The 15,568-nt window shown below is 39.4% G+C and overlaps 1 protein-coding gene across 1 annotated transcript in view; it reads left to right on the plus strand.

Annotated features, from left to right (window-relative positions):
* Positions 1–2,020: 2,020 nt before the first annotated feature.
* Positions 2,021–15,568, plus strand: part of si:ch211-57n23.4 (immunoglobulin superfamily DCC subclass member 3) — a 29,771-nt gene continuing 16,223 nt past the window's right edge. Inside the window, exons 1-6 of the mRNA XM_060942074.1 lie at positions 2,021–2,069; positions 11,413–11,724; positions 13,545–13,689; positions 13,800–13,930; positions 14,900–15,037; positions 15,218–15,376. Coding sequence (XP_060798057.1) covers positions 2,021–2,069; positions 11,413–11,724; positions 13,545–13,689; positions 13,800–13,930; positions 14,900–15,037; positions 15,218–15,376 — 934 coding nt within the window. The remainder of the gene's footprint in view (positions 2,070–11,412; positions 11,725–13,544; positions 13,690–13,799; positions 13,931–14,899; positions 15,038–15,217; positions 15,377–15,568) is intronic.

Raw genomic sequence — 15,568 nt, forward strand, 5'->3', positions numbered from 1 at the left:
CTGTGGTCAGACGAATCAAAATTTGAAGTTCTTTATGGAAATCAGGGACGCCATGTCATTCGGACTAAAGAGGAGAAGGACGACCCAAGTTGTTATCAGTGCTCAGTTCAGAAGCCTGCATCTCTGATGGTATGGGGTTGCATTAGTGCGTGTGGCATGGGCAGCTTACACATCTGGAAAGACACCATCAATGCTGAAAGGTATATTCAGGTTCTAGAGCAACATATGCTCCCATCCAGACGGCGTCTCTTTCAGGGAAGACCTTGCATTTTACAACATGACAATGCCAAACCACATACCGCATCAATTACAGCATCATGGCTGCGTAGAAGAAGGGTCCGGGTACTGAACTGGCCAGCCTGTAGTCCAGATCTTTCACCCATAGAAAACATTTGGCGCATCATAAAACGGAAGATACGACAAAAAAGACCTAAGACGGTTGAGCAACTAGAATCCTACATTAGACAAGAATGGGTTAACATTCCTATCCCTAAACTTGAGCAACTTGTCTCCTCAGTCCCCAGACGTTTACAGACTGTTGTAAAGAGAAAAGGGGATGTCTCACAGTGGTAAACATGGCCTTGTCCCAACTTTTTTGAGATGTGTTGTCATGAAATTTAAAATCACCTAATTTTTCTCTTTAAATGACACATTTTCTCAGTTTAAACATTTGATATGTCATCTATGTTCTATTCTGAATAAAATATGGAATTTTGAAACTTCCACATCATTGCATTCCGTTTTTATTTACAATTTGTACTTTGTCCCAACTTTTTTGGAATTGGGGTTGTAGAGTGTTTATACTGTTTATATTGTTTATTTCAATTATTCTATTTTTTATTTATTGCATTGCCTGTTTGCACCGTGGGTCAGAGAGGACTGAAATTTCATCTGTGCTGTATGTCGAGCATGTATAGCATATTTGACAATAAAGTTGACTTGACTTGAGATAATGGATGGATGTGCAAATTCACAACTTTCACTTTCAAGATCCAATCAGAATAAAGCTCTTTTTCTTTGACTTTGACTGTAGGGTGGAATGTTATGTAACAGGACAGTGAATAACCCTGCTTTAAAGGTTCTATGCAGTGTTCCCCTGTTAGAAAAGTGTTAAGAAGCTAAGAACACCTTAAAGAAACTCAGAATTCTTAACCACCCAAATATACCCATCCGTCCATCCATCCATTATCTCTAGCCGCTTTATCCTGTTCTACAGGGTCGCAGGCAAGCTGGAGCCTATCCCAGCTGACTACGGGCAAAAGGCGGGGTACACCCTGGACAAGTCACCAGGTCATCACAGGGCTGACACATAGACACAGACAACCATTCACACTCACATTCACACCTACGGTCAATTTAGAGTCACCAGTTAACCTAACCTGCATGTCTTTGGACTGTGGGGGAAACCGGAGCACCCGGAGGAAACCCACGCAGACACGGGGAGAACATGCAAACTCCGCACAGAAAGGGCCTCACCGGCCACAGGGCTCGAACCCAAGACCTTATACACTTTTTTTTTTTTTACAGCCTTGAAGGAGCGAGTTCCTGTGCGCTTTAATGTTGACAGTGATGAGTGGCATGGAGCTCTGCCCTAATGAACATCTGAGTGTGTGCGTAAATGGGTTAAAGCCCCGCCCCCGATGGCCCTGCCGATTCTGATTGGCTCTCCGCAGCGCGAGCTGTCAGAGTGCGCGCTGGCTGCTATGTGAATGACAGCAGGAGGGCACGAGACGCACCGAGTCCCTGATGTCCGCTGTTGATCTCGCGCAGCCTCACAGCTGGAGACTCTGGGGGCCTCTGAGGGACTGTGACGGTGACTGTGGAGCAGCAGCAGCCCTCCGCCCGGCATCCGCTGGACTCCTGCACCAAAGTAGAAATGCTTTCTTAAATATTATCTGAAAGCGACATGTTTCTATAATTAAGCCAATAGTTAAGCCAAAGCTGTAGAACAGTAATTTGTTTCTACACATTTCCAAGTCTAAAGAAGTTAACTTCCTGTTGTGATTGGATTTACGTGAATATGAAGCCACGGATTTTGCTGACCTTTTTACTGACATTTTTCTCTTCACGTAAGTATCATGACTTACTTTATTTACTCTATAGTAACCAGGAGTTTAGACATCAATACTATTTCTGGTTTTAGTTGTAACTAACTATGCTGTCACGATATTTGTGTGTTATTGTGTTCCCTGAGCTGTGATATGAGTCCATATCCGCAGAAAACTTTCATTTATAAAAACATTATCACACATTTCACAGACATTTATGATCACCATTGACACAACTGTCTTGGAGATTCATTTAAAGTTGGGTTGGATTTATACACCTGACAAAATTGGGCCTAGATCTAAATCTACCAGAGTTGTTTGTTTGTTTGTTTGTTTGTTTGTTTGTTTGTTAGAAATAAGTATAAACAGTCAGACTTGAATCTGCTTTAAGACTGTGTAGACTTATTTTTTAATTTGTTTATTCAATATTAAAATGTTAGTGCAATAATATATGGATGACACAAGAAAGTACATGTACTTATTTCCATTGTGGTCCATTATAAAAATACACACAACATAGTTCACTAGCACCAATAAAAAATAGTTATCAATAGGTAAGTAGAGAGATATATTAAAAGTGGAAAATTGTGTTTAATAAAATACAAAATGACTGGATTCTTGTCTGTTAAGACTTTCAAATAAAAACTTTTTCACTAGAAATTTGAACTCAGATTTACTCCGAAGACCTTTGAGATTTGATGGTGAACCATTCCATAATACATAGACATAATACACATTCCATAATACAAGACATAGTAGTGTCCCAGTATTATCCAATAGTAGGCTAGTTTAGTGTATGTTCCCGATTATTATGATATACTGGATGATAAAGGAACTTATTTTAAAAAAAGGTTTTATTACTTTGAATACATGAAAGATAATGGGAAAACTAATAATGTTTCATTCTATTATGTTTCATGTAAGTTGCACGTTGTGTTTTAGATGTTTCTAGACATTTCTGGCATCCAAAGTTTGGCCAGGTTAATACAGTATGTTGTTCATTTCTTATCCTTCTTCACCAAAACATTACCACTAATGAATGGCGAATGAATGATAAAATACAGATATGTAACTCAGAACTTAGAGACAGTGTACAGTTTTAACTGTTGATGGTGTGTGAGAATCAGTACGCTATGATACGGAATTTAAACAGTTTAAACTTGTTCAAAGTTACAGACTTGTTATTTGTTATTTAACTTACTTGACATCTTGTAAGACACTTGAAGTTCTTGTTGAACTCGGGTAGAGGCACATTTTAAAAAAAAATTAAATGCTTTCAAAAAGGAAATGGATTTGCTTTTATCCACCTTTTATCCATCAAGAATATGTAAAATGTTTGTGTATCTCTGAGAGATTTTTTGCTTTCAAGTGTGAGTGGAAATTATATTCAGCTAAACATGGTGTGCCTATTAAAAAAGCTGGCATCCAAAAATCACTTTCAACCAAAGAAGCTTCTGGAAACAAACATCCTTTTATTACCTCCCAAGGATACGTTAGGGAACTTTTCCCAATGGCTAACTTTATCAGCAGCCTGCACCCAAATTTTACTCCTTTAAAGACCCAAGTTCCAATTATATGAAACTGCACATGGTGTTTAGAGATCTTTTGAAAAAGAAAAAAGTCAAAATTAAACTTTTTTTTTTCCCCAAAAGCAGATTTCACTGGCAGCATTCACGTTTACTAGCGGTTTTATATTAAACTAGACATAGGATTAAGAAGTTTATTTTAAAATTCATGTTTATTTCTGTGAATCTGGTTGTGTGTATTCTAAGCCAAGAGCCATAAATAAACAGTGCACTGAAGCAGTGGAACAGAAGGAGCTGCTGAGTCCCAGGGGAGGAAGGAGACTTGTGGTTTTAGAGAGAAGGTCTTATGATGACCTTGGGTGACATTAACCTCTAGGATCCCCCCGTCTGGTCAGTGAAGCAGTCCAAAGAAGGGTCCAAAAAAAGAGCCATGGGTACAATAGTGGGCCAGTTTTCTCCACCCTCTCTGACCTGACCCTCACACACTCATCTACATAACACTGGCTAGGCCTTTTGGGGAGATTGACTGAGATTGAAACCTTTATTAAAGCATGTGTGCATCTGGGAGCGTTAGGGTAACCCCTTCACAGCTGCCTGTGATTGTGTTCTGCCTCCCCTCCTCTCTTGCACCTCGATCTTCAGGCAGGCTTACTAGATCCCAGTAATTTAGACAAGACATCCCTCCAACTAATCCACCAGGCTACAGTAGAAGTGAATTAGACCACAGCGGTCTGGAGCAGAGGTGGGTGGGTGATGTCTCTATCACTGGTGGATTTAAAGTAATCTTGCAGGACTCGATCCTGTTGAAGGTACAAGTATGAGTTTGAGGTGTCAGTCACATCACAGCATGGATCTGTACATCTAATCCCTTCCTAATATACTTTCTTGTAGGGATTTTTTGGGACGTGTAATCCACAGGCCTAGACTTAAGTTGCCATCTTTATAAGGGTTGGGTCTTACGTTGAGATCGTATTTACATCCATACCAGTACTTTATCATTCTGGGCACAGTGATTGTACTCTGTTCAGATTGAGACATCTCAACCTGAACACTAACGTGTTGAACACTAGATGTAAATCTACCTGAGTTTAATTCTAGGAATCTGAAAGAACTGTTTAAATTTAGTGAAGCTCTATGAGCAGACAGTGCAATAGTCTTAAATATTTTATTTTAAAAATATAGTAAAATTGTAATATTATTTAAACATCTTGTTAGACCATTCTTTTGTTTGGAGTTAGCACAATCTCTAATAAGGAAGCAGCTTGGTCAACTTTATTAGGCAGTAACCTTTAGTAGTTTGTGCTGGAGTCTCCGTAGGCCACACATGAAACCAGTACCAGCAGTTTAGGTAATAAAGAGGTGAGTTATTATATTCTGCTTAACTTTTTAGTAGCTCCAAATGTGATCCATTCAAACAGTCATACAAAAAATAAAGAACTCTGAAAGTGCAGACTGAGAAATTACACATTCAGTTACATATCTCCACACATACATATCTAGATGATGGATCTTGAAGGCCTAGACCCAAAGGAAGCAATTTCTTTCTGATGTCCAGCAAATAAGTGAGTTTACGTTTTGGGGCTGAAACGTATGTTCTTGTAAAGGAACACATTGGTCCATTCTTTGGATTTAATGTGATTTTGGCTTAATGGAAGTGCAGGTCCTTTCTGTTGGTCCTCCCCCCTGAAATTACAGATTGGAGACCAAAGCCATGTGTTTTCATCCCCCAATTACAGAATACTCCTTATTGATTGAAGTTAAAGGTTTGTGGTTTGCAAACCCTTTGCAAAGAGAGCATCAAGCATCAAATCAAATCCAATCAACAAAAGCATTTTAGCTTACACCACTGACACCTACTTAGATAAACTGGCATGATCAATAATATAATTTTTAGATTAAAGTTATATATATATATATTTTTTTTTTTCATTTGTAATAGAAACAAAGTAGTTTGTGGACACATTAATTTTGTTTTAAAACAGTAGGGAGCAATAATTGAAGTGCCTCAAAGAGGTGTGACGAATCCAACATGTTTCCTGGCCCAGTTGGAAATTGCGGGTGTTAACATGGCTTTGAACTTGGCATATGCCAAATAATGACAATTAGTTCTTAAACAAAAGAAATGTCTGGCCTCCCTGCTAGCTCACAGAGGGGTGCTAATGCAGCATGCTGATAAAGAGCTTGTGGCAGTCATAGATTGGGATAGTTTAACTCCTATTATTAGGACAAAAGAAGGAGTTCCAGGCCACTTCGTTGCACGGAGCCTGGCGAGTTCCCTTTTTCTCCCAGCTCCTTTACAATTCCTCCCCCAAGGTTTGTATTCAGCTATTGTTTGTGTTGCAGCTCCTGCTGCAGTCATTGACATAATGGACGAAATAGGGGAGGGGAAGGAATTTGTGAATGTGCATATGCATTTGGAATTCAGTTCAAATGGCTTGTAACACATTTTGTAAGTAGGGGCCAAGTTTGAATGACCAAATCTACTCACTCTTGTGGGAGAGGACCATAAAGAAATTATAATGAGTTTAACATCAGCATGCACGCTGCATTTCCAAGCCCTAAGTTCTAAAACGAAAGTCTTATATATAGCATAATATATACTTTCTTAAACATGCTATATTTTAGGTTTTTTGCTTCGATGAACTCATTTTAAATACTCTAAAAATTGAGCAATGGAATCTGTATAAGTGAATCAATGAATGTTTACTATTAAATGGTTAGTAAGATGGCAAACATTAGATATGTCTATTTTATTTGACAAATCTAGATCTAAGCTCATCTCATCTCATCTCATTATCTCTAGCCGCTTTATCCTTCTACAGGGTCGCAGGCAAGCTGGAGCCTATCCCAGCTGACTACGGGCGAAAGGCGGGGTACACCCTGGACAAGTCGCCAGGTCATCACAGGGCTGACACATAGACACAGACAACCATTCATACTCACATTCACACCTACGGTCAATTTAGAGTCACCAGTTAACCTAACCTGCATGTCTTTGGACTGTGGGGGAAACCGGAGCACCCGGAGGAAACCCACGCGGACACGGGGAGAACATGCAAACTCCACACAGAAAGGCCCTCGCCGGCCCCGGGGCTCGAACCCAGGACCTTCTTGCTGTGAGGCGACAGCGCTAACCACTACACCACCGTGCCGCCCTAGATCTAAGCTAATTAGAAAAATTTTCTCTAATTAACACTCATTAGGCATTTTTAGCACACTACATATTCATCTTTTACAGTTAATACCTGCACTATCTGAGTTTTTATCTATCTATTTAGAGTCCCATTAGCATCCAAGATGACAAAGTAACAAGTTCCACAAAGAATTAGGTTTCCTTGTTTAATTGCTGTTCTGGATCATTTTGTTTGTTCTGTGGCAAAAGTAGTGATTAAACTGTGACAAGAAAGGTTTTCAAAAACTTTGACAGCCAAATGCAATATGAGTTTAATGAAAATGAAATTTAATGCCATTATAAACTTTATAACTCTAACAGTCGTCATTTTTGTAAATAATCAGTGAGCAGAACTTCAAATCAAATTTTCAGAACTTCCATCATTCTTAGCCTTTCCCATTATCTTGATTTTACTGGTTGTCTCGCAAAAACAAAATGATTGTCATGAAATCAGTGAAAAGATTTGTTTATGTTTCCCTTGATGAGTGTCCAGACTCATTTAAGATATTTGTCTGGGGGACTGGGAAGCTTAGTGTAAGGTCTGGCCACCAAAATAGCAGCAAAGTTCAGGGCCAACTCCAGATGGAGACAATAAAATAAAAGAGGGATAGAGAGGTCCATGGTGCCTGGACACTGCGTGTTCAAAGCCCCCACTACTATTCGCCTACAAGTATAGCCAACTCTCTCATGACCCTTAAGGGGATGGGGGTCTGATTCAAGGGGTGGGATGGGTGGAAGACTCCTGCTGTGCTGGACATCTCTAACAATAACTCCAGAATCTCATTTTCACTATTCTTTAACTGTGACTGAAAACGAATTCCTCCTCAGACTTGAACACTCAATCATATAGATTGAATGGCCAATTTTGACTGAAGGAAACTTAAAATATCACTTCAATACATGATACCAAAATACCCCTTAAAATGTAATGCTTTGAGGTCCAGTTTATGCAAATAAAGATCACTGGATACATTTATTATTATTATTATTATTATTTAGGAAATGGGCATTTGTGATTCAAAGTATGTACTAGACGGATACATGCTAGTATTATGGTGCATACATTTTAGCATCCCAGGATACCGTGGTGTGTTTATATTGACATTCTGAATACAGCTTATGACATAACCTCCCTTCCCCACAAAGCACTGCAGAATTATATTATCTCACAGTGGGCAGGTGGGGGGTTGACCAGGGGTCGGGCGGCAGCACAGCACAGCTGAGCAAGGCTTTCTGCATCTGCTGAGTGTGATACATCATCACAGAGTATGATCAGCTTTTAAAATCATGTGCAAACTGTCTGTAGCAAAGAATATTAACGTATGTAATATCATACGTTTGACTTTGATATCAGCACCAAGCACAGTATCACAATGCACAAAATATCACAAAAAAATTGTAGGGAAGTGTAAAATGAGACCTTGTTTTCATAAAATAGAAAATGTAAAATAATAATAAAAAAGAACAACTGTATGCTTTAAATACTGTATACTAATGGACCTAAGAATTCCTGCATCAATTCATATTTTTCAGTGTAAATGTGTATTTTAAACACTAATGTTTTATCAACCTCATTTAAATGTAGCCAATACAAAAATGAGCTACAGACAATTGACTAGCTCATTTTATTTTTCATAAATAGCCTACACTTTACAAAGGGATCATACAAATTATTTGCATTGTTCAGCCCATGCACAATTTAGCTCATTTATTGACATAACATCAGTGTAGTGTTGGCTTATTTAAGACTTGAGTGTATTGAAAAAGTATTGAACTTTCACTACTTAGTGCAACACTCTTGGGGCAGTAAAGCATAATGTGGCCAAATAATACATTGAGCTATGCTGATCTCAATAAAACCAATAGCCTAAAATGTGCTTTATAAGACTAAATTGTTATTGGTAAATGTTTTGCTGTTCATATTATAATGGTTAAACCCAGGAGTTAAAGCAGGTGCATGTTTATGAGGACCAGTTGTCAAAGTTGTGATGTGCATAATGTGCATACCAGGTTGGGGGTTACTTGTGTCCAGAAGCCTCAGATCCCTACTTCACATTTTCTAGGGCAAGTTCAAGAGCAGACCTCAACGACAGCTGGGACTAAAGCAATGGCTATCTCCCTGGGTCACTTTGGGGCATGTGTGGATGGGAGACTGGGTACGTCCCTCTGAAAAGAAAAGCAAATGAAGGAAAGAGCCATAGCATAAAGGTTGACACTTAGAGAGGACTGGGGTTAGCGAGTGGCATGGGAAAGTCACCTCCAAGTCAGAGTGAAAGGGAAAATGGGGTCTGGGGTGGGGGTATGGAAGGGTGGGGGTTTGCATAAGTAGGGGGCAGATGGCCCAATCTGAGAGAAGAACTGATGGCTCCTGATGGTTGATTGCATCTTTTTTTAGGTAGTTGGAGAAAGGGAGTTGCCCTACTGCTATTGTCATCAGGCTGGGCTTACTCAAAAGTGGCTGCTTTAACTTGACCTCGTAACCCTCACTGCTCTTTGGGCCTGTTTTTATCTTTGTCCAGACCTTTTTGGTTCAGTGGCCACATGGCATTTGGCCTTATTGTTATAGCAGGCTTAGTTTGATGATACAGAGCTGAAGGGGATATTGAGAATCTAACACCTCAATCTAGCAAGGCAGTGTGATTAGGAATGAAAGCTTTGCATATAGGGCTGGTGTAGAATCTTACTATTTTCATTTATACCCCTTTGCTTTGTATCAAGCAAAAAGGGATTTGTGGAGAAGAAATATTTTATGTATTTTCCAGTGATCTGTTTTCTGTGTTGATATACTGTATCTCAGAATCAGAAAGAACTTTATTGGCCAAGTAAAAGTTCACTTTCAGTGAATTTGACCTGGCAAATGCTCCATTAACAAAGACTGGAATGAAATAAAGCAGTGAATTAGACAGGTACACATACTGATAAAATTATGAGTATTATATCATATGGTCTGCAAATTTGAGTATTTGCACTAGTTGTGAGGATACAGTGCAGCATTTCAGTAGTTCATTGGCTTGTGTTAATGAAGTCTGTCCAGTCCATTACTGAGCAGGGATACAGTTCAGAGGAAGAAACTGTCTCTATGTCTGGTAGTTTATTTTATTTTTATGGTTGGGTATATAACCCATTTTCCATAGCACTACATTTTCCATTTTAATTAAGAACTCTTGTCATCGATTAATTACAGAGGTGGACAGTAACGAAGTACATTTACTTGACTACTGTACTTAAGTACATTTTTTGAGTATCTGTACTTTACTTGAGGGTTTTTTTTTATTTCTGACTTTAATTTCACTACATTTGAAAGGCAAATATCATACTTTTTACTCCACTACATTTCTATCAAGGTCCTCGTTACTATCTATGAAGCAGCTTTGAAAGTAGATGTTTTTTTCTTTTTTTTTCTAAAACATGATTGATTTTTTCACAGGTGACACTGAGACAGCCGATCAGTAATCACTAGGGTCATGTCACATCCACAGACTGTATAAAATCAAGTTCAGCAATTTCTCTGCAGCATTATTTAACACTATCAGTTGATGGCCGAATGGAAGAAGGCGGTTCTTCTGGGGAATGCACACACCCATGGCCCATGAACTCATGTTTAAGTTTTCTGAAAGGATTAAAGATTCATTTTGTTTTAAATGTTTGCTTTGTTTGCCAAAAACGAACCACATCACGGCCTACAAAAACTCACCATCCAACCTGCAGAAGCATATTGAGAGATATAAATGTTTTATTCCAAGAGAAACCTTGTAATGAAGTTGTCTGTGCTTTGAGAGCTAGCGATAATGTTGCAATAGCCATACAGTCTGGTTAGTCAAATGACTTTCTCTGGATTTGCCCGCCAAGTTGCTGTAGCCTTGTCCATGGCTAATGTTTACACATAGCTAGTTAACTTGGACACTGTTAAAACAGTTTGGGCATGTAAAAACAGAGTTATGCTAATATGAATAATGTTAACTTATCTGAAGTCATTTCAGAAATATGTTTTAGCGTAATCTTGCCAAATAAACAGAATGTAGAAATCTTTCTTTTCTAGTAGCATTAGCTACCAAATATGATTTCGAGTTTGAAAAGCGTTTGCTAGCATGTCAGGTGGAGTTTCACTGACTAGCTAGCTTAACATTAAACCTCCATGATGACACAGCATGCGTTCATTTTGTGAATTCACATTTCTGTCTTTGGTAATGACATTAGGTTTTGTAAGCCTTGTGGCAATAATACAACAATGCGTTGACAGAAAATGTACTTTTAATACTTAAGTATTTTTAAAAGCAAGTACTTCAGTACTTTAACTGAAGTAAAAATTTGACTGTACAACTTTCACTTGTATCGGAGTAACATTTAACCAGTGGGATCTGTACTTTGACTTAAGTAATGAAGTTGGGAACTTTGTCCACCTCTGATTAATTATACTCATGACTACAACACACTAATAATTTAATACAGCATAAGCAATCCTGATCTCTATATCACATTAGGATTAAAATGTGAATATATTGTTTAATTTTCACTGCATAATTGCAAGTTAACAAACTCTTTTTGTGACCATAATACTATAAGGTTCTATCTGTGCTAAAAACAAATTACAGATTGAACCTTAATACCAATATCGCAATGTTCTACAGTTGAGGTCTAACCAGCTCTCTCTTTCTCTCATGATCAGGTGCATGTCATGGCTTAGAGCTGGCCTTTCTGCTCCAGCCCAGTGACGTGATTGCTGTAAGGGAGAGACCGCTCATGCTAGACTGCCGGGTAGAGGGCGAGGAACCCATCACTGTGATATGGCTTAAGAATGGGAAACCAGTGCCCACAGGAGCTGGTACACGGGCCACACTTCTATCTAATGGCACCCTGCTAATCCAGAGCTTCCAGAAGAAACGAGACGGCAATTCCACTGATGCTGGAGAATACTACTGTGCTGCCCAGAACCGTTATGGTATGCTGGTCAGCCGTAAGGCCCGTGTTCAGCTGGCATGTAAGTGAGATGGACAAGTATACCATAATCATACACTCACAGAAACAAAGATTCTAAACAGTACCTTTCCTTGTTGCTGGGCTGGTACCCAAAAGCATACACACTTTGTATCTTTAGTGTATATCTTTTACCTAGCAATGTGCAAGTAATTGGCATATTTTTAAAGTTTTACTCTTAAAAAATAATAATGGTACATTTATGTACTTTTAAATCATTTTAAACTTAAACTATGCATGTTTCCTGGTGAAAGATACATGCATATTAAAGGTACAAAAGACGTATGGTTGAGGGTACCACCCCAAATGACAAAGACAGTACTATGTGTGAATCTTGCAAAAGTATTTGGTATTAAAGTGTACTATCAGTACAATTTCTCTGTTCTGTATTTTGTACATGACTATACTGTAATTTCCCACCCTTTCTGAGCATAACACTTTAGAAACCAGCTTTATAGGTGAATTTCTACAACAGAAACATCTACCAAAATTAACCAGGGCTGATTTTTGTTCCTTGGCTGTGGTGCCAGGAACCATTTTAGTTCATCCAGTAGAATAACTACTTTTCTGCAGATTAGGACCTCTTGATGTGGCATTGTGCTGAGTTTCCCAAAAGCATCGTCTCATCTCATCTCATTATCTCTAGCCGCTTTATCCTGTTCTACAGGGTCGCTGGCAAGCTGGAGCCTATCCCAGCTGACTACGGGCGAAAGGCGGGGTACACCCTGGACAAGTCGCCAGGTCATCACAGGGCTGACACATAGACACAGACAACCATTCACACTCACATTCACACCTACGGTCAATTTAGAGTCACCAGTTAACCTAACCTGCATGTCTTTGGACTGTGGGGGAAACCGGAGCACCCAGAGGAAACCCACGCGGACACGGGGAGAACATGCAAACTCCGCACAGAAAGGCCCTTGCCGGCCGCGGGGCTCGAACCCGGACCTTCTTGCTGTGAGGCGACAGCGCTAACCACTACACCACCGTGCCACCCCCAAAAGCATCGTAGCACAGATAATTGTTAAATGGTAGAGCGAGCAGCACAATGAACACTCTCTCTCTCCTAGTTAAGATGTTCTTAGCATTAAGATGAAATAAGATAAGATAGCCTTTTATTATCCCACAAGGAGAAATTTACATTGTTACAGCAGCAAAAAAGCAGCAAAATATAGAAAGAAAAAAGATAAGGCAGTGAAGGAGTAGTGCAAAAAGTACTAAGTATACAAAAAAGGGTATATATAAAAAGAAATAAACTACAAATTTAAAGATAAAAATTAACAAATTTGCATAAATTAACAGGTTTGCAGATATTCAATTAACATAAGTGTATTACACAGGTGGTATTGCACAGGTAGTATTACCAGTGAAGAGGCTTTTGGGAAACCCAGCCCTGATCAGCACTGACTTAAACTTTACAAACATAAGCTTCTTCATAAATGCATTTATCTAATAAGCAATTATTAAAATTTATTAAAGATTATTCAGCATTACTGGCAAAATCATGTCATGTCAAAACTGGTTAAATGAATTATATTAGTATTGACAAACGCTATAAAGAATTGGCAAAAAAAAAAAAGTACTGGCAAATGCTATAAAGAATACCAATTTCAGTCTTAACTTCCTCAGTATTCCCTGTCTTTTCATCTCGTGAAATGGATGATGCATCACATAGTTATGGAAATGTATCATATAGGGGAGTAAGACTTTGGAATATAACATCTTGTGTCTTATATCGGATACATGAATACTTATACAAGTAATAATCTATGCCATTTTTTTTTTAACGGTGACACTTGCCTGTCTATCTGATCCATACAGCTCTGCCTAAGTTTCACACTCATCCAGAATCCATGACGGTGGATGAGGGAGGAGTGGCACGTTTTCAGTGCCAGGTGAACAGTATTCCTGAGGCCAGCATCACATGGGAGAAAGATCGTATGACCATCAGCACATCAAATGAAAGGTAATATGGAGAATCTTTTTTTTTTCTTGATCCAATATCTTTTGCTCTGTGACCTATTCTCCCTCTGACAAAAAGTCACTTTTTCTTCTCTCTCTGTCTGTCCAATCCAGGTACACGCTTCTCCCCATGGGTATCCTGCAGATCACCAGGGTGAAGAAGTCAGATGCTGGAGTTTTTCGCTGTGTTGCCACCAACATTGCTAACACCCGCTATAGCCATGAAGCCCTGCTCAACGTCACTGGTCAGTGAGTGTTTCCTATTTAAAAACAGAAAAAAATCATGTTCGTAAAATACAGTATAAAATAAGTATCCTATGACTTTTGACATCATGACATTTCATCCAGTCACTTAGTTTGATCTATATCCATCCATCCATCCATCCATCCGTTATCTGTAGCCACTTATCCTGTCCTACAGGGTCGCAGGCAAGCTGGATCCTATCCCAGCTGACTATGGACGAGAGGCAGGGTACACCCTGGACAAATCACCAGGTCATCACAGGGCTGACACATAGACACAGACAACCATTCACACTCACATTCACACCTACGGTCAATTTAGAGTCACCAGTTAACCTAACCTGCATGTCTTTGGACTGTGGGGGAAACCGGAGCACCCGGAGGAAACCCACATGGACACGGGGAAAGCACGCAAACTCCATTAGAAAGGCCCTCGCCAGCTGCTGGGCTCATGGCCTAATGGTTAGAGAAACAGCTTTGGGACCAAAAGGTTGCTGGTTCGATTCCCCAGACTAGCAGGATTGACTTAAGTGCCCTTGAGCAAGGCACCTAACCCCCAACCGCTCCGGCAAGAGTGGTGGCATACCTTGTGTCTGATTAGCCAAAGAAAAACTGATGATGTGATCATCAGTTCGGGCATTGAACCCGACCAACTGCTGAACTGCTGGGCTTGAACCCAGGACCTTCTTGCTGTGAGGCAACAGTGCTAACCACTACACCACCGTGCTGCACAGTTTGATCTATATATCCTTCATAAAATAATAATCATTGAAGTTTCTCCTGAAATATTGGATGATAATTGACATGTTACATGTTTATTATTTTATGAATCTGATCATAAATAAATAAATCATACAACAGATGTTTGAAATGTCTTCATTTCATATTGTCATATTTGTGACATAGTTGATTTTATTTGCTTTGACTGCTCTATTTTTCACCACATTTTTCCCCCATTTATTTTCTATCAGGTGGAGCGCCACGCACCTACAAGGAACCAGTGATCCTGTCTGGCCCCCAGAATCTTACTATCACCATCCATCAAACAGCCATTTTGGAGTGTATTGCTACTGGAAACCCCAGACCTATCGTGTCTTGGAGCAGACTGGGTTAGAACCTTCAGAGTTTCATCTGAACACACATGTTTTAAATGATCTTATAATACAACCATTATTCAGCTGTATGTCACCTCAAACATTGCTGTTTTTTGAATAATATAGAGGTGCATACTAGATTTCAGCTGTACAGTACTATAGTTCAGCTGTGTTTCTGTGTGTGGCCGTCTTCAGATGGCAGATCCATAGGTGTGGAAGGAATCCAGGTCCTGGGCACGGGGAACCTGATGATCTCTGATGTATCCCTGAAGCACTCTGGAGTGTATGTGTGTGCTGCCAATCGTCCTGGTACCAGGATGAGACGTACAGCTCTTGGCAGGCTAGTAGTTCAAGGTAAAAGAATTATAACTACAACAGCTACCATGAAGTATCACATTTAGCATAACTATGAATTTGAATTAAATGCAACTTAATTCAGTTCCATGGTCCAATCCTAAGCTCTGGTTACTTTATTTGTGGAGATTCACATGTTCTCTTCATGCCTGTAATACCACCAGGTGATTTTCTCCCATACTGGTAGGTGCC

Source organism: Neoarius graeffei, chromosome 16, assembly GCF_027579695.1.
Source record: "Neoarius graeffei isolate fNeoGra1 chromosome 16, fNeoGra1.pri, whole genome shotgun sequence".
Lineage (NCBI taxonomy): Eukaryota > Metazoa > Chordata > Actinopteri > Siluriformes > Ariidae > Neoarius > Neoarius graeffei.